At 48.8% G+C, this 18,746-nt stretch overlaps 1 protein-coding gene across 1 annotated transcript in view; it reads left to right on the top strand.

Annotated features, from left to right (window-relative positions):
* rhobtb1 (Rho related BTB domain containing 1) overlaps nucleotides 1-18,455 on the top strand; it is a 42,550-nt gene extending 24,095 nt beyond the window's left edge. The window contains exons 7-11 of the mRNA XM_045701200.2: nucleotides 1,100-1,218; nucleotides 8,653-8,803; nucleotides 12,828-12,916; nucleotides 14,822-14,927; nucleotides 16,728-18,455. Of these exons, the coding sequence (XP_045557156.1) occupies nucleotides 1,100-1,218; nucleotides 8,653-8,803; nucleotides 12,828-12,916; nucleotides 14,822-14,927; nucleotides 16,728-16,897 (635 nt within the window). The 3' untranslated portion in view covers nucleotides 16,898-18,455. The remainder of the gene's footprint in view (nucleotides 1-1,099; nucleotides 1,219-8,652; nucleotides 8,804-12,827; nucleotides 12,917-14,821; nucleotides 14,928-16,727) is intronic.
* The last annotated feature ends 291 nt before the right edge of the window (nucleotides 18,456-18,746 follow it).

Raw genomic sequence — 18,746 nt, forward strand, 5'->3', positions numbered from 1 at the left:
CGGATAGTGTCTTGAACGCACGAACAAAACGCCGCTATTTGGATATAACAATGGATTATTTGGGACCAAACCAACATTTGTTATTGAAGTAGAAGTCCTGGGAGTGCATTCTGACGAAGAACAGCAAAGGTAATAACATTTTTCTTATAGTAAATCTGACTTTGGTGAGTGCTAAACTTGCTGGGTGTCTAAATAGCTAGCCCTGTGATGCCGGGCTATCTACTGAGAATATTGCAAAATGTGCTTTCACCGAAAAGCTATTTTAAAATCGGACATAGCGAGTGCATAGAGGAGTTCTGTATCTATAATTCTTAAAATAATTGTTATGTTTTTTGTGAACTTTTATCGTGAGTAATTTAGTAAATTCACCGGAAGTTTGCGGGGGGTATGCTAGTTCTGAACGTCACATGCTAATGTTAAAAGCTGGTTTTTGATATAAATATGAACTTGATTGAACAAAACATGCATGTATTGTATAACATAATGTCCTAGGGGTGTCATCTGATGAAGATCATCAAAGGTTAGTGCTGCATTTAGCTGTGGTTTGGATTTATGTGACATTATATGCTAGCTTTCTGGCTGGGTACTCTGCTGACATAATCTAATGTTTTGCTTTCGTTGTAAAGCCTTTTTGAAATCAGACAGTGTGGTTAGATAAAGGAGAGTCTTGTCTTTAAAATGGTGTAAAATAGTCATATGTTTGAAAAATTGAAGTTTTTGTATTTTTGAGGAATTTGTAATTCGCGCCACGCCCATCATTGGCTATTGGAGCAGGTGTTCCGCTAGCGGAACGTCTAGATGTAAGAGGTTATAATGTCTCAGACGTCACCTTCAGGTTGTTATAACGTCTCAGACGTCACCTTCAGGTTGTTGTTATAACGTCTCAGACGTCACCTTCAGGTTGTTGTTATAACGTCTCAGACGTCACCTTCAGGTTGTTGTTATAACGTCTCAGACGTCACCTTCAGGTTCTTGTTATAACGTCTCAGACGTCACCTTCAGGTTCTTGTTATAACGTCTCAGACGTCACCTTCAGGTTGGTGTTATGTCTCTGTCTCAGACGTCACCTTCAGGTTGTTGTTATGTCTCTCTGTCTCAGACGTCACCTTCAGGTTGGAGGATGGAACCATCAATGCTCACAGACCTCTGCTCATCTCCTCCTGTGATTGGATGGCTGCTGTGTTCGGAGGGTCCTTCATGGAGAGTGCCAACAACGAGGTGAGTCTACGGCACAGAGTAATATCTAGTGTTGGGGTTCGGCTGCTGTGTTGGGTGGATCCTTCATGGAGAGTTAACGAGTCTACAGCACAGTCTGGGTTAGGGATATGTTTGTCCCAAATGGCACCCTATTCCATATGTAGTAATCTACTTTTCACCAGGGTCTTTTACTTACAAGCAAACACTAAAACAGGAAGTACCAGTCAGGAGTTTAACACATCAGCCACTGGCTTCATTAATAATTACATTGACTAAGTCATCCCCACGGTGACAGTATGTAGATATCCCAACCAGAAGCCATGGATTACTGGCAGCATGCAAACTGAGTTTAAGGCTAGAGCTGCCGCTTTCAAGGAGCGGGACACTAACCTGGACGCTTATAAGAAATCCCGCTACGAACCATCAAACAGCCACAGCGTAAATGGAGGACTAAAATCGAATCCTACTACACCGGCTCTGACGCTTGTCGGATGTGGCAGGGTTTGCAAAGTATCACGGATTACAAAGGGTAAACCCAGCCGCGAGCTGTCCAGTGACGCCTACCAGACAAGCGAAATACCTTCTATGTTCACTTTGAGGAAAGTAACGCTGAACCATGCATGAGAGCACCAGCTGTTCCCGACAACTGTGTGATCACGCCCTCCGTAGCCGATGTGAGTAAGACCTTTTAAACAGGTTAACATTCAGACGGATTACCAGGACTCAGAGCATTCGCTGACCAACTGGCAAGTGTCTTCACTGATATTGTCAACCTCTCCCAGAACCAGTCTGTAATACCTTTTTATTTATTTATTTCACCTTTATTTAACCAGGTAGGCAAGTTGAGAACAAGTTTTCATTTACAATTGCGACCTGGCCAAGATAAAGCAAAGCAGTTCGACAACATACAACAACACAGAGTTACACATGGAGTAAAACAAACATACAGTCAATAATACAGTATAAAAATAAGTCTATATACAATGTGAGCAAATGAGGTGAGATAAGGGAGGTAAAGGCAAAAAAATCCATGGTGGCAAAGTAAATACAATATAGCAAGTAAAACACTGAAATGGTAGATTTGTAGTAGAAGAAAGTGCAAAGTAGAAATAGAGATAATGGGGTGCAAAGGAGCAAAATAAAATAAATACAGTAGGGGAAGAGGTAGTTGTTTGGGGTAAATTATAAATGGGCTATGTACAGGTGCAGTGATCTGTGAGCTGCTCTGACAGCTGGTGCTTATACCTACAGTGCCTTCAGAAAGTATTCACACCCCTTGACTTTTTCCACAGTTTGTTGTGAATTAAAATGGATTAAATTTAGATGTTGTCACTGGCCTAAACACAAAATCCCATAATGTCGAAGTGGAGTAATGTTTTTAGAAATGTTTATACATTTAATTAAAGACGAAAAGCTGAAATGTCTCAATAAGTATTAAACCCCTTTTGTTAAAGAAATTATAATTCAAATTAAATGAAAGCTGTAACAACAATCTGGAATAAGTCAATGGGGTATGAATACTTTCTGAAGGCACTGTGCATGTTTCAAACAGACCACCATAGTCCCTGTACCCAAGAATGCCAAGGTAACCTGCACTCACATTCGTAGCCATGAAGTGCTTTGAAGGGCTGTTCATGGCTCATATCAACACCATCATCATAGAAACCCTAGACCCACTCCACACTGCCCTCTCCCACCCGGACAAAAGGAACACCCACAGTGCTTTCGGAAAGTATTCAGACCCCTCGACTTTTTACACTTTTTTGTTACGTTAAATAATGTTTTTCCTCATCAATCTACACACAATATCCTATAATGACAAAAGCGAAAATAATATTTTTTATTTATTTTATTGCACATTTATACAAAATTAAATATAGAAATACCTTATTTACATAAGTATTCAGACCCTTTGCTATGAAACTCGAAATTGAGCTCAGGTGCATCCTGTTTGCATTGATCATCCTTGAGATTTTTCTACAACTTGATTGGAGTCCACCTGTGGTAAATTCAATTGATTGGACATGATTTGGAAAGCCACACACCTGACCAGGATCCATAGGTAATACCAGGATCCATAGATAATATAGGGAATGGGATGTTGTCTCCAGTTGACCAGGATCCATAGGGAATATGGGATGTTGTCTCCAGTTGACCAGGATCCATAGGGAATATGGGATTTTGACCAGGATCCATAGGGAATATAGGGAATGGGATGTTGTCTCCAGTTGACCAGGATCCATAGTGATTATGGGATGTTGACCATGATCCATAGGGAATATGGTATGTTGACCACGATCCATAGGGAATATGGGATGTTGTCTCCAGTTGACCAGGATCCATAGGGAATATGGGATGTCTCCAGTTGACCAGGATCAATAGGGAATATGGGATGTTGTCTCCAGTTCACCAGGATCCATAGGGAATGTGGGATGTTGACCAGGATCCATAGGGAATAGGGGATGTTGACCAGGATCCATAGGGAATAGGGGATGTTGTCTCCAGTTGACCAGGATCCATAGGGAATATGGGATGTTGACCAGGATCCATAGGGAATATGGAATGTTTTCTCCCGTTGACCAGGATCCATAGGGAATATGGGATGTTGACCAGGATCCATAGGGAATAGGGGATGTTGACCAGGATCCATAGGGAATAGGGGATGTTGTCCAGGATCCATAGGGAATAGGGGATGTTGTCTCCAGTTGACCTGGATCCATAGGGAATAGGGGATGTTGACCAGGATCCATAGGGAATAGGGGATGTTGACCAGGATCCATATGGAATGGGGGATGTTGTCTCCAGTTGACCAGGATCCATAGGGAATAAGGGATTTTGACCAGGATCCATAGGGGATGTTGACCATGATCCATAGGGGATGTTGACCAGGATCCATAGGGAATATGGGATATTGACCAGGATCCATAGGGAATATGGGATGTTTTCTCCAGTTGACCAGGATCCATAGGGAATATGGGATGTTGTCCAGGATCCATTGGGAATATGGGATGTTGACCAGGATCCATAGGGAATATGGGATGTTGACCAGGATCCATAGGGAACAGGGGATGTTGCCCAGGATCCATAGGGGATGTTGACCAGGATCCATAGGGAATAGGGGAGGTTGTCCAGGATTCATAGGGAATAGGGGATGTTGTCCAGGATCCATAGGGAATAGAGGATGTTGTCTCCAGTTGACCAGGATCCATAGGGAATATGGGATGTTGACCAGGACCCATAGGGAATAGGGGATGTTGACCAGGATCCATAGGGAATAGGGGATGTTGACCAGGATCCATAGGGAATAGGGGATGTTGACCAGGATCCATAGGGAATATGGGATGTTGACCAGGATCCATAGGGAATAAGGGATGTTGTCTCCAGTTGACCAGGATCCATAGGGAATATTGGATGTTGACCAGGATCCATAGGGAATATGGGATGGTGTCTCCAGTTGACCAGGATCCATAGGGAATAGGGGATGTTGTCCAGGATCCATAGGGAATATGGGATGTTGACCAGGATCCATAGGGAATAGGGGATGTTGTCCAGGATCCATAGGAAAAATGGGATGTTGTCTCCAGTTGACCAGGATCCATAGGGAATACGGGATGTTGACCAGGATCCATAGGGAATTGGGGATGTTGACCAGGATCCATAGGGAATAGGGGATGTTGACCAGGATCCATAAGGAATAGGGGATGTTGACCAGGATCCATAGGGAATAGGGGATGTTGACCAGGATCCATAGGGAATAGGGGATGTTGACCAGGATCCATAGGGAATAGGGGATGTTGACCAGGATCCATAGGGAATAGGGGATGTTGACCAGAATCCATAGGGAATAGGGGATGTTGACCAGGATCCATAGGGAATATGGGATGTTGTCTCCAGTTGACCAGGATCCATAGGGAATAGGGGATGTTGACCAGGATCCATAGGGAATAGGGGATGTTGTCCAGGATCCATAGGGAATAGGGGATATTGTCTCCAGTTGACCAGGATCCATAGGGAATAGGGGATGTTGACCAGGATCCATAGGGAATAGGGGATGTTGACCAGGATCCATAGGGGATAGGGGATGTTGTCTCCAGTTGACCAGGATCCATAGGGAATAGGGGATGTTGACCAGGATCCATAGGGAATATGGGATGTTGACCAGGATCCATAGGGAATAGGGGATGTTGTCTCCAGTTGACCAGGATTCATAGGGAATATGGGATTTTGACCAGGGTCCATAGGGAATATGGGGTGTTGACCAGGATCCATAGGGAATATGGGATGTTGACCAGGATCCATAGGTAATAGGGGATGTTGACCAGGATCCATAGGGAACATGGGATGTTGACCAGGATCCATAGGGATAAGGGGATGTTGTCCAGGATCCATAGGGGATGTTTTCCAGGATCCATAGGGAATAGGGGATGTTGTCCAGGATCCATAGGGAATATGGGATGTTGTCCAGGATCCATAGGGAATAGGGGATGTTGTCCAGGATCCATAGGGAATAGGGGATGTTGACCAGGATCCATAGGGAATAGGGGATGTTGACCAGGATCCATAGGGAATATGGGATGTTGACCAGGATCCATAGGGAAAAGGGGATGTTGTCCAGGATCCATAGGGGATGTTTTCCAGGATCCATAGGGAATAGGGGATGTTGTCCAGTATCCATAGGGAATATGGGATGTTGTCCAGGATCCATAGGGAATAGGGGATGTTGTCCAGGATCCATAGGGAATAGGGGATGTTGACCAGGATCCATAGGGAATATCGGATGTTTTCTCCAGTTGACCAGGATCCATAGGGAATAGGGGATGTTGACCAGGATCCATAGGGAATATGGGATGTTGTCTCCAGTTGACCAGGATCCATAGGGAATATGGGATGTTGACCAGGATCCATAGGGAATATGGGATGTTGACCAGGATCCATAGGGAATATGGGATGTTGACCAGGATCCATAGGGAATATGGGATGTTGTCCAGGATCCATAAGGAATAGGGATGTTGTCTCCAGTTGACCAGGATCCATAGGGAATAGGGGATGTTGTCTCCAGTTGACCAGGATCCATAGGGAATAGGGGATGTTGTCTCCAGTACATTGATTAAACCCCAGGTAGCAGTAAGAACAGTGACATGACAGGTTCATCAGAGTAACGAGTAAAAATAGACGTCATTTAGAGATCTTTAAATAGCCATTAGGACAAGGACACCGTCTGAACACAGAGTCCTGTTCTGTTACACTGCTAACAGGCTAACAGGCTAACACTACCTCTCTCTGAACACAGAGTCCTGTTCTGTTTCACTGCTCTCAGGCTAACAGGCTAACAGGCTAACACTACCTCTCTCTGAACACAGGCTAACAGGCTAACACTACCTCTCTCTGAACAGAGTCCTGTTCTGTTTCACTGCTCTCAGGCTAACAGGCTAACAGGCTAAAACTACCTCTCTCTGAACACAGTCCTGCCTGTTCTGTTTCACTGCTCTCAGGCTAGCAGGCTAACAGGCTAACACTACCTCTCTCTTTGACCATGGGGACATCTTTATTTTAGTGTGGTAGCTAGCTACAACCCGGCATCCTAGTTTCTACAGAGCCTCTGTAGTCTCTGCTGCTAGTCTTTACAGAGCCTCTGTAGTCTCTGCTGCTAGTCTTTACAGAGCCTCTGTAGTCTCTGCTGCTAGTCTTTACAGACCCTCTGTAGTCTCTGCTGCTAGTCTTTACAGAGCCTCTGTAGACTCTACCGCTAGTCTTTACAGAGCCTCTGTAGTCTCTACTGCTAGTCTTTACAGAGCCCCTGTAGTCTCTACTGCTAGTCTTTACAGACCCTCTGTAGTCTCTCCTGCTAGTCTCTAAAGAGCCTCTGTAGTCTCTACTGCTAGTCTTTACAGAGCTTCTACTGCTAGTCTTTACAGAGCCTCTGTAGTCTCTAATGCTAGTCTTTACAGAGCCTCTGTAGTCTCTACTGCTAGTCTTTACAGACCCTCTGTAGTCTCTACTGCTAGTCTTTACAGAGCCTCTGTAGTCTCTACTGCTAGTCTTTACAGACCCTCTGTAGTCTCTACTGCTAGTCTTTACAGACACTCTGTAGTCTCTACTGCTAGTCTTTACAGAGCCTCTGTAGGCTCTACTGCTAGTCTCTACAGAGCATCTGTAGTCTCTACTGCTAGTCTTTACAAACCCTCTGTAGTCTCTACTGCTAGTCTCTACAGAGCCTCTGTAGTCTCTACTGCTAGTTTCTACAGAGCCTCTGTAGTCTCTACTGCTAGTCTCTCCAGAGCCTCTGTAGTCTCTACTGCTAGTCTCTACAGACCCTCTGTAGTCTCTGCTGCTAGTCTTTACAGAGCCTCTGTAGTCTCTACCGCTAGTCTTTACAGAGCCTCTGTAGTCTCTACCGCTAGTCTTTACAGAGCCTCTGTAGCCTCTACTGCTAGTCTTTACAGACCCTCTGTAGTCTCTACTGCTAGTCTTTACAGACCCTCTGTAGTCTCTACTGCTAGTCTTTACAGACCCTCTGTAGTCTCTACTGCTAGTTTTACAGAGCCTCTGTAGTCTCTACTGCTAGTCTCTACAGAGCATCTGTAGTCTCTACTGCTAGTCTCTACAGAGCATCTGTAGTCTCTACTGCTAGTCTTTACAAACCCTCTGTAGTCTCTCCTGCTAGTCTCTACAGAGCCTCTGTAGTCTCTACTGCTAGTCTTTACAGAGCCTCTGTAGTCTCTACTGCTAGACTCTACAGAGCCTCTGTAGTCTCTACTGCTAGTCTTTACAAACCCTCTGTAGTCTCTCCTGCTAGTCTCTACAGAGCCTCTGTAGTCTCTACTGCTAGTCTTTACAGAGCCTCTGTAGTCTCTACTGCTAGACTCTACAGAGCCTCTGTAGTCTCTACTGCTGGTCTTTACAAACCCTCTGTAGTCTCTACTGCTAGTCTTTACGTAGCCTCTGTGGTCTCTACTGCTAGTCTTTACTGACCCTCTGTAGTCTCTACTGCTAGTCTTTACAGACCCTCTGTAGTCTCTGCTGCTAGTCTTTACAGACTCTCTGTAGTCTCTACCGCTAGTCTTTACTGACCCTTTGTAGTCTCTACTGCTAGTCTTTACAGAGCCTCTGTAGTCTCTACCGCTAGTCTTTACAGAGCCTCTGTAGTCTCTACTGGTAGTCTCTACCGCTAGTCTCTACAGAGCCTCTGTAGTCTCTACTGCTAGTCTCTACAGAGCCTCTGTAGTCTCTACTGCTAGTCTCTACAGAGCCTCTGTAGTCTCTACTGCTAGTCTCTACAGAGCCTCTGTAGTCTCTACCGCTAGTCTTTACAGACACTCTGTAGTCTTTACTGACAGTGTAACAGGGCATTTAGATGTTGTCAAATGATTTGTCTCTGTTCTTTCCTGTGTCTGTGTGTGTTTGTGTGTCTGTCTGCCTGTGTGTGTGTATCTGTGTGTGTATCTGTGTGTTTAGGTCTCGTTCCCAGGCACCAGTAGGGTGTGTATGCAGGCTGTTCTGGAGTATCTCTACACCAATCAGCTTTGTCCCATGGCAGAGCTGGACCCTATGGAGCTGACGGCCCTGGCTGACAGACTCTGTCTCCCCAGACTGACCGCTCTGACAGGTACTGACCATAACCCTGGTTAACAGACTGTCTCCCCCAGACTGACCATAACCCTGGTTAACAGACTGTCTCCCCAGACTGACCATAACCCTGGTTAACAGACTGCCTCCCCAGACTGACTGCTCTGCCCAGAACCATCTGTTTAGAGATTTGGGCTTTTAGAATGTAGAATATTGTTCTAATACTAGACCCTCAGTTACATAGCATTCAATATCCCCATGTAATGTCAATGGGGAGATAACATGGCTGCTGTGCATCACAATGCAGAACTCCCATGTTCCTAACTCACTAAGGGGGTGTTCCTACATTGGCTCCAATGTGTGAATGCGCTCAGTGCAGTCTGGGTCATTCATAAATTCATAGCGTCTAAATCCACTGGCTGAGGAGCAGGGTTGATCAGGACACTGGCTGAGGAGCAGGGTTGATCAGGACACTGGCTGAGGAGCAGGGTCGATCAGAACGCTGGCTGAGGAGCAGGGTCGATCAGGGGACACTGGCTGAGGAGCAGGGTCAATCAGGGGACACTGGCTGAGGAGCAGGGTCGATCAGGGGACACTGGCTGAGGAGCAGGGTCGATCAGGGGACACTGGCTGAGGAGCAGGGTCGATCAGGGGACACTGGCTGAGGAGCAGGGTCGATCAGGGGACACTGGCTGAGGAGCAGGGTCGATCAGGGGAGGGTCGATCAGGGGACACTGGCTGAGGAGCAGGGTCGATCAGGGGACACTGGCTGAGGAGCAGGGTCGATCAGGGGACACTGGCTGAGGAGCAGGGCCGATCAGGGGACACTGGCTGAGGAGCAGGGCCGATCAGGGGACACTGGCTGAGGAGCAGGGCCGATCAGGGGACACTGGCTGAGGAGCAGGGCCGATCAGGGGACACTGGCTGAGGAGCAGGGCCGATCAGGGGACACTGGCTGAGGAGCAGGGCCGATCAGGGGACACTGGCTGAGGAGCAGGGTCGATCAGGGGACACTGGCTGAGGAGCAGGGTCGATCAGGGGACACTGGCTGAGGAGCAGGGTCGATCAGGGGACACTGGCTGAGGAGCAGGGTCGATCAGGGGACACTGGCTGAGGAGCAGGGCCGATCAGGACACTGGCTGAGGAGCAGGGCCGATCAGGACACTGGCTGAGGAGCAGGGCCGATCAGGACACTGGCTGAGGAGCAGGGCCGATCAGGACACTGGCTGAGGAGCAGGGCCGATCAGGACACTGGCTGAGGAGCAGGGCCGATCAGGACACAGGCTGAGGAGCAGGGCCGATCAGGGGACACTGGCTGAGGAGCAGGGCCGATCAGGGGACACTGGCTGAGGAGCAGGGCCGATCAGGGGACACTGGCTGAGGAGCAGGGCCGATCAGGGGACACTGGCTGAGGAGCAGGGCCGATCAGGGGACACTGGCTGAGGAGCAGGGCCGATCAGGGGACACTGGCTGAGGAGCAGGGCCGATCAGGGGACACTGGCTGAGGAGCAGGGTCGATCAGGGGACACTGGCTGAGGAGCAGGGTCGATCAGGGGACACTGGCTGAGGAGCAGGGTCGATCAGGGGACACTGGCTGAGGAGCAGGGTCGATCAGGGGACACTGGCTGAGGAGCAGGGTCGATCAGGGGACACTGGCTGAGGAGCAGGGCCGATCAGGGGACACTGGCTGAGGAGCAGGGCCGATCAGGACACTGGCTGAGGAGCAGGGCCGATCAGGACACTGGCTGAGGAGCAGGGCCGATCAGGACACTGGCTGAGGAGCAGGGCCGATCAGGACACTGGCTGAGGAGCAGGGCCGATCAGGGGACACTGGCTGAGGAGCAGGGCCGATCAGGGGACACTGGCTGAGGAGCAGGGCCGATCAGGGGACACTGGCTGAGGAGCAGGGCCGATCAGGACACAGGCTGAGGAGCAGGGCCGATCAGGGGACACTGGCTGAGGAGCAGGGCCGATCAGGGGACACTGGCTGAGGAGCAGGGTCGATCAGGGGACACTGGCTGAGGAGCAGGGTCGATCAGGGGACACTGGCTGAGGAGCAGGGTCGATCAGGGGACACTGGCTGAGGAGCAGGGTCGATCAGGGGACACTGGCTGAGGAGCAGGGTCGATCAGGGGACACTGGCTGAGGAGCAGGGCCGATCAGGGGACACTGGCTGAGGAGCAGGGCCGATCAGGGGACACTGGCTGAGGAGCAGGGCCGATCAGGGGACACTGGCTGAGGAGCAGGGCCGATCAGGGGACACTGGCTGAGGAGCAGGGTCGATCAGGGGACACTGGCTGAGGAGCAGGGTCGATCAGGGGACACTGGCTGAGGAGCAGGTTCGATCAGGGGACACTGGCTGAGGAGCAGGGTCGATCAGGGGACACTGGCTGAGGAGCAGGGCCGATCAGGACACTGGCTGAGGAGCAGGGCCGATCAGGACACTGGCTGAGGAGCAGGGCCGATCAGGACACTGGCTGAGGAGCATGGCCGATCAGGACACTGGCTGAGGAGCAGGGCCGATCAGGACACAGGCTGAGGAGCAGGGCCGATCAGGGGACACTGGCTGAGGAGCAGGGCCGATCAGGGGACACTGGCTGAGGAGCAGGGCCGATCAGGGGACACTGGCTGAGGAGCAGGGCCGATCAGGGGACACTGGCTGAGGAGCAGGGCCGATCAGGGGACACTGGCTGAGGAGCAGGGCCGATCAGGGGACACTGGCTGAGGAGCAGGGCCGATCAGGGGACACTGGCTGAGGAGCAGGGTCGATCAGGGGACACTGGCTGAGGAGCAGGGTCGATCAGGGGACACTGGCTGAGGAGCAGGGTCGATCAGGGGACACTGGCTGAGGAGCAGGGTCGATCAGGGGACACTGGCTGAGGAGCAGGGTCGATCAGGGGACACTGGCTGAGGAGCAGGGCCGATCAGGGGACACTGGCTGAGGAACAGGGCCGATCAGGACACTGGCTGAGGAGCAGGGCCGATCAGGACACTGGCTGAGGAGCAGGGCCGATCAGGACACTGGCTGAGGAGCAGGGCCGATCAGGACACTGGCTGAGGAGCAGGGCCGATCAGGGGACACTGGCTGAGGAGCAGGGCCGATCAGGGGACACTGGCTGAGGAGCAGGGCCGATCAGGGGACACTGGCTGAGGAGCAGGGCCGATCAGGGGACACTGGCTGAGGAGCAGGGCCGATCAGGGGACACTGGCTGAGGAGCAGGGCCGATCAGGGGTACTGGCTGAGGAGCAGGGCCGATCAGGGGACACTGGCTGAGGAGCAGGGCCGATCAGGGGACACTGGCTGAGGAGCAGGGTCTATCAGGGGACACTGGCTGAGGAGCAGGGTCGATCAGGGGACACTGGCTGAGGAGCAGGGCCGATCAGGGGACACTGGCTGAGGAGCAGGGCCGATCAGGGGACACTGGCTGAGGAGCAGGGTCGATCAGGGGACACTGGCTGAGGAGCAGGGTCGATCAGGGGACACTGGCTGAGGAGCAGGGTCGATCAGGGGACACTGGCTGAGGAGCAGGGTCGATCAGGGGACACTGGCTGAGGAGCAGGGTCGATCAGGGGACACTGGCTGTGGAGCAGGGTCGATCAGGGGACACTGGCTGAGGAGCAGGGTCGATCAGGGGACACTGGCTGAGGAGCAGGGCCGATCAGGGGACACTGGCTGAGGAGCAGGGTCGATCAGGACACACTGGCTGAGGAGCAGGGCCGATCAGGACACTGGCTGAGGCGCAGGGTCCTTTGTCTCCTAGCTCTGTGTACTTTGTGTACTCTGACTCTGCACCAGTTGGGAGATTCAGACGTGTATTTGTACCTGTCTCATTTGTAGTTAGGGTATTACTACAGTATTAAAACTGTAAGTACAGTGCTGCGTTAGCTGGGATTGCATACTGCTGGAGTGAACCCTTTTTTAAGCCCTTCTGTATTGTTTTTCTTGCGTGCCTTGTGACCGTGAAGCATCATCTATAGAATATTGCTTTCAACTCGGGTTCTGAAACTCTGTATAGTTTTTTTATAAAGGTTGTCTGAAGATGTTTCTACTGTCTGCTCCACAGAACACTATGCTGTGAGTGAGCTGGTGAAAGCCTCCAAAGATGGACAGGATATAGACGGCGAGGTACTCACCTATCTGGAACTGGCTCAGGTTGGTTTACTAGAACAGGATATAGAAAGAGAGGTACTTACCTATCTGGCTCAGGTTGGTTTACTAGAACAGGATATAGACGGAGAGGTACTCACCTATCTGGAACTGGCTCAGGTTGGTTTACTAGAACAGGATATAGACAGAGAGGTACTCACCTATCTGGCTCAGGTTGGTTTACTAGAACAGGATATAGACGGAGAGGTACTCACCTATCTGGAACTGGCTCAGGTTGGTTTACTAGAACAGGATATAGAAAGAGAGGTACTTACCTATCTGGCTCAGGTTGGTTTACTAGAGCAGGATATAGACGGAGAGGTACTCACCTATCTGGAACTGGCTCAGGTTGGTTTACTAGAACAGGATATAGACAGAGAGGTACTCACCTATCTGGCTCAGGTTGGTTTACTAGAACAGGATATAGACGGAGAGGTACTCACTTATCTGGAACTGGCTCAGGTTGGTTTACTAGAACAGGATATAGACGGAGAGGTACTCACCTATCTGGAACTGGCTCAGGTTGGTTTACTAGAACAGGATATAGACGGAGAGGTACTCGCCTATCTGGAACTGGCTCAGGTTGGTTTACTAGAACAGGATATAGACAGAGAGGTATTCACCTATCTGGCTCAGGTTGGTTTACTAGAACAGGATATAGACAGAGAGATACTCACCTATCTGGCTCAGGTTGGTTTACTAGAACAGGATATACACAGAGAGGTATTCACCTATCTGGAACTGGCTCAGGTTGGTTTACTAGGACATGATATAGACGGAGAGGTACTCACCTATCTGGAACTGGCTCAGGTTGGTTTACTAGAACAGGATATAGAAAGAGAGGTACTTACCTATCTGGCTCAGGTTGGTTTACTAGAGCAGGATATAGACGGAGAGGTACTCACCTATCTGGAACTGGCTCAGGTTGGTTTACTAGAACAGGATATAGACAGAGAGGTACTCACCTATCTGGCTCAGGTTGGTTTACTAGAACAGGATATAGACGGAGAGGTACTCACCTATCTGGAACTGGCTCAGGTTGGTTTACTAGAACAGGATATAGACGGAGAGGTACTCACCTATCTGGAACTGGCTCAGGTTGGTTTACTAGAACAGGATATAGACGGAGAGGTACTCACCTATCTGGAACTGGCTCAGGTTGGTTTACTAGAACAGGATATAGACGGAGAGGTACTCGCCTATCTGGAACTGGCTCAGGTTGGTTTACTAGAACAGGATATAGACGGAGAGGTACTCGCCTATCTGGAACTGGCTCAGGTTGGTTTACTAGAACAGGATATAGACGGAGAGGTACTCACCTATCTGGAACTGGCTCAGGTTGGTTTACTAGAACAGGATATAGACGGAGAGGTACTCGCCTATCTGGAACTGGCTCAGGTTTGTTTACTAGAACAGGATATAGACAGAGAGGTATTCACCTATCTGGCTCAGGTTGGTTTACTAGAACAGGATATAGACAGAGAGATACTCACCTATCTGGCTCAGGTTGGTTTACTAGAACAGGATATACACAGAGAGGTATTCACCTATCTGGAACTGGCTCAGGTTGGTTTACTAGGACATGATATAGACGGAGAGGTACTCACCTATCTGGAACTGGCTCAGGTTGGTTTACTAGAACAGGATATATACAGAGAGGTACTCACCTATCTGTCTCAGGTTGGTTTACTAGAACAGGATATAGACAGAGAGGTACTCACCTATCTGGAACTGGCTCAGGTTGGTTTACTAGAACAGGATATAGGTGAGTACCTCTGTCTATCTGGCTCAGGTTGGTTTACTAGAACAGGATATAGACAGAGAGGTACTCACCTATGATTGTTCTGCAGTTTACATTTGGGGATGATTGTTCTACCGTTTTAAATGCATTTTCCTTTGTTTTTCTTCCAGTTCCATAATGCTAATCAGTTAGCAGCTTGGTGCTTACATCACATCTGCACTCACTACAACAATGTCTGTGCCAACTATCGCAAAGAGATCAAGGCCAAATCTGCAGGTGAGTTAATCGTCCGTTGGTTCTGATCAGCACACAACCGGCCATCACAATCAATGAAAGCTGAACACTGAACAATATGGTTTTGAACTTTTATTAATGTGTTTCCTGTCAGATAGTAAGGCATCATTGACTGTCTGCTGTTTTTTTTGTTATTACCTTTCAATTTGTGATTAACCTCTTGGGGCTATGTGGGACGCTAGCGTGCCACCCGCGGTGCACCCTATCAACAGCAGGTGCATTTCAAGAGCGGCAAATTTGAAACCAAATAAATGTCAAAATTCAAATTTTTCAAACATACAACTATCTTACACCCTTTGAAAGATAAACATCTCCTTAATCTAACCACGTTGTCCGATTTCAAAAAGGTTTTACGGCGAAAGCATAAAGTTAGATTATGTTAGGAGAGTACATTGACAATAGCTGTGTGTAATGTTTTGTCAATTCAAAGACAGGCGTCACCAAAACCATAAAACCAGCTAAAATGATGCACTAACCTTTGACAATCTCCATCAGATGACACTCCTAGGACATTATGTTAGACAATGCATGCATTTTTTGTTCTATCAAGTTCATATTTATATCCAAAAACAGCGTTTTACTATGGCGTTGATGTTCAGGAAATCGTTTCCCTCCAATAACCGGCAGTCAAGTCAGCACCACAAATTAAATAATTAAAATTAGAAAACATTGGTAAAATATTATATTGTCATTTAAAGAATTATAGATTTACATCTCTTGAACGCAATCGACTTGCCAGATTTAAAAATAACCTTACTGGGAAATCACACTTTGCAATAATCTGAGCACTGCGCCCAGAAAAATACGCTTTGCGATACAGACTGACCGCCATGTTGGAGAGATCTAAAATCGAAAATACTATGTAAATAATCCATTACCTTTGATTCTCTTCATCAGATGTCACTTCCAGGTATCCCAGGTCCATAAAGAATGTAATTTTGTTCAAAAAAGCTCATAATTTATGTCCAAAAAGCTCCGTGTTGTTAGCACATGATCTAAGCCCGCCGGACTTCACTTCATGAACGAGGGGAAAAAATATATTTACGTTCGTTCAAACATGTCAAACGTTGTATAGCATATATCATTAGTGCCTTTTTTAACTAGAACATGAATAATATTCAAGGTGGACGAATGCATTCTCTTTTAAAACGTATTGGAACGAGGGTACCCAACATGACCACGCGCGCCAGAGTCTAATCGGCCATCACCGTTCCAAGGCTCTTGTTCGGTCAGATCTCACAGTAGAAGACTCAAAACACTTTGTAAAGGCTGGTGACATCTAGTGGAAGCAATAGGAAGTGCCAAAACATTAATAAGCCCCTGTGTGTTTCAATGGCATAGGCTTAAAGGTAATTCAACACATCTGGTATCCACTTCCTGTCAGAATCTGTCTCAGGGTTTTGCCTGCCAAATGAGTTCTGTTATACTCACAGACACCATTCAAACAGTTTTAGAAACTTTAGGGTGTTTTCTATCCATATATAATAAGTATATGCATATTCTAGTTACTGGGTAGGATTAGTAACCAGATTAAATCGGGTACGTTTATTTATCCAGCCGTGAAAATACTGCCCCCTAGCTTCAACAGGTTAATGAAGACCTATAAAACAAGGTGAGGGGACTTCCTAACTAACCAGTGACCTTAATGGATCAATCAAGTCCAAGGGACGAGTGAAAACCTTCTATGGAATGAGTTTGCCACCTGTGTTCTATACTACCCAGTCTGTGGTCGCTATGCTACATGTTGTCTGATGGTCTGTCGATGTTGTGTTTCCCTCCCAGAGAACCAGGAGTATTTTGAGAAGCACCGCTGGCCCCCGGTGTGGTACCTGAAGGAGGAGGACCACTACCAGCGGGTGAAGAAGGAGAGGGAGAAAGAGGACGTGGTTCTCAACAAACACCACAGCAGACGACGTTGGTGCTTCTGGAGCACCTCCCCTGCCGTGGCCTGAGGGGAGGTCTGAGGAGGGTCTGGCCCAGCCCCAAACCGCCCAGGGAATCTGCGTCTGCCTCCTGTCCTCGTGCTTCAGCTTCTAACCCTGCACCCCGCAAAGAGGTCCCAACAACACACGCTGTACCGATGTTTTACTGTTAGATCATCTGAGCATTAAGACAGAAATGACGATGCACTGTCAGGTCCTACCCTCTTCTCTCTTGATGCACTGTCAGGTCCTACCCTTCTTCTCTTGATAATACACTGTCAGGTCCTACACTGTCAGGTCCTACCCTCTTCTCTTGATGCACTGTCAGGTCCTACCCCTCTTCTCTCTTGATACACTGTCAGGTCCTACCCTCTTCTCTTGATGAACTGTCAGGTCCTACCCTTCTTCTCTTGATGCACTGTCAGGTCCTACCCTTCTTCTCTTGATGCACTGTCAGGTCCTATCCTTCTTCTCTTGATAATACACTGTCAGGTCCTACACTGTCAGGTCCTACACTGTCAGGTCCTACCCTCTTCTCTTTATACACTGTCAGGTCCTACCCTTCTTCTCTTGATGCACTGTCAGGTCCTACCCTCTTCTCTTGATACACTGTCAGGTCCTACCCTCTTCTCTTTATGCACTGTCAGGTCCTACCCTCTTCTCTCTTGATGCACTGTCAGGTCCTACCCTCTTCTCTTTATGCACTGTCAGGTCCTACACTGTCAGGTCCTACCCTCTTCTCTTTATACACTGTCAGGTCCTACCCTCTTCTCTTTATACACTGCCAGGTCTTACCCTTCTTCTCTTGATGATGCACTGTCAGGTCCTACCCTTCTTCTCTTGATGATGCACTGTCAGGTCCTACCCTCTTCTCTTTATGCACTGTCACGTCCTACCCTTTCTGCTTGGGTCCACATGAATAACCTCCACACGGCAGGGCTCTACAGAGGGTCCATATTACTTGCGTATGCGCCTAAATATTTAGCTGTGCAACCTGGAATTTGAATTTATGTTACAATCTTTGTCGTCTGAGGAGGAAGAATCATCGGACCAAAATGCAGCGAATAAAGTGCTCATCTTCATATTTATTAAAGAACCACACTTAAACACAAAAACAGTCCCGTAACGTGCACTGACTATACAAGGAAACAACTACCCACAAAACCCATGAAGAAAAAATCCCTACTTAAAAATGATCTCTAATCAGAGGCAACGAGGATCAGCTGCCTCCAATTAGAGATCACCCCAAACATACACAACATAGAAATAGAAGAACTAGAAAGGATAACATAGAAATGGATAACATAGATCAAACCCAAAATCCCAAAACAAACACACCCCTGCCATGCCCTGACTATACTATAATAACAAAATAACCTCTTTACTGGTCAGGACGTGACAGTACCCCCACCCCCCCAAAGGTGCAGACCCCGAATGCACCTAAAAAACAACAACCAACAAAAAGAAACCCAAACATAAAGGGAGGGAAGGGAGGGTGGCCACCGTCACCGACGGTTCTTGTGCTACACCCCCCCTTCCCAATACTGCTGTAAGTTCTGGGTCGCAGGGCGTCTCTGGCGGCTCCGAGTCACAGGGCGTCTCTGGCGGCTCCGGGTCGCCGGGCATCTCTGGCGGCTCCGGGTCGCCGGGCGGCTCCGGGTAGCCGGGCGTCTCTGGCGGCTCCGGGTCACATGGCGACTCTGGTGGCTCCGGACTGGAGGGCGTCTCTGGCGGCTCCGGGTCGCAGGGCGTCTCTGGCGGCTCCGGGTCGCCGGGCGTCTCTGGCGGCTCCGGGTCGCCGGGCGGCTCCGGGTAGCCGGGCGTCTCTGGCGGCTCCGGGTCACATGGCGACTCTGGCGGCTCCGGACTGGAGGGCGTC

Source organism: Salmo salar, chromosome 18 (assembly GCF_965601325.2).
Source record: "Salmo salar chromosome 18, fSalSal1, whole genome shotgun sequence".
Lineage (NCBI taxonomy): Eukaryota > Metazoa > Chordata > Actinopteri > Salmoniformes > Salmonidae > Salmo > Salmo salar.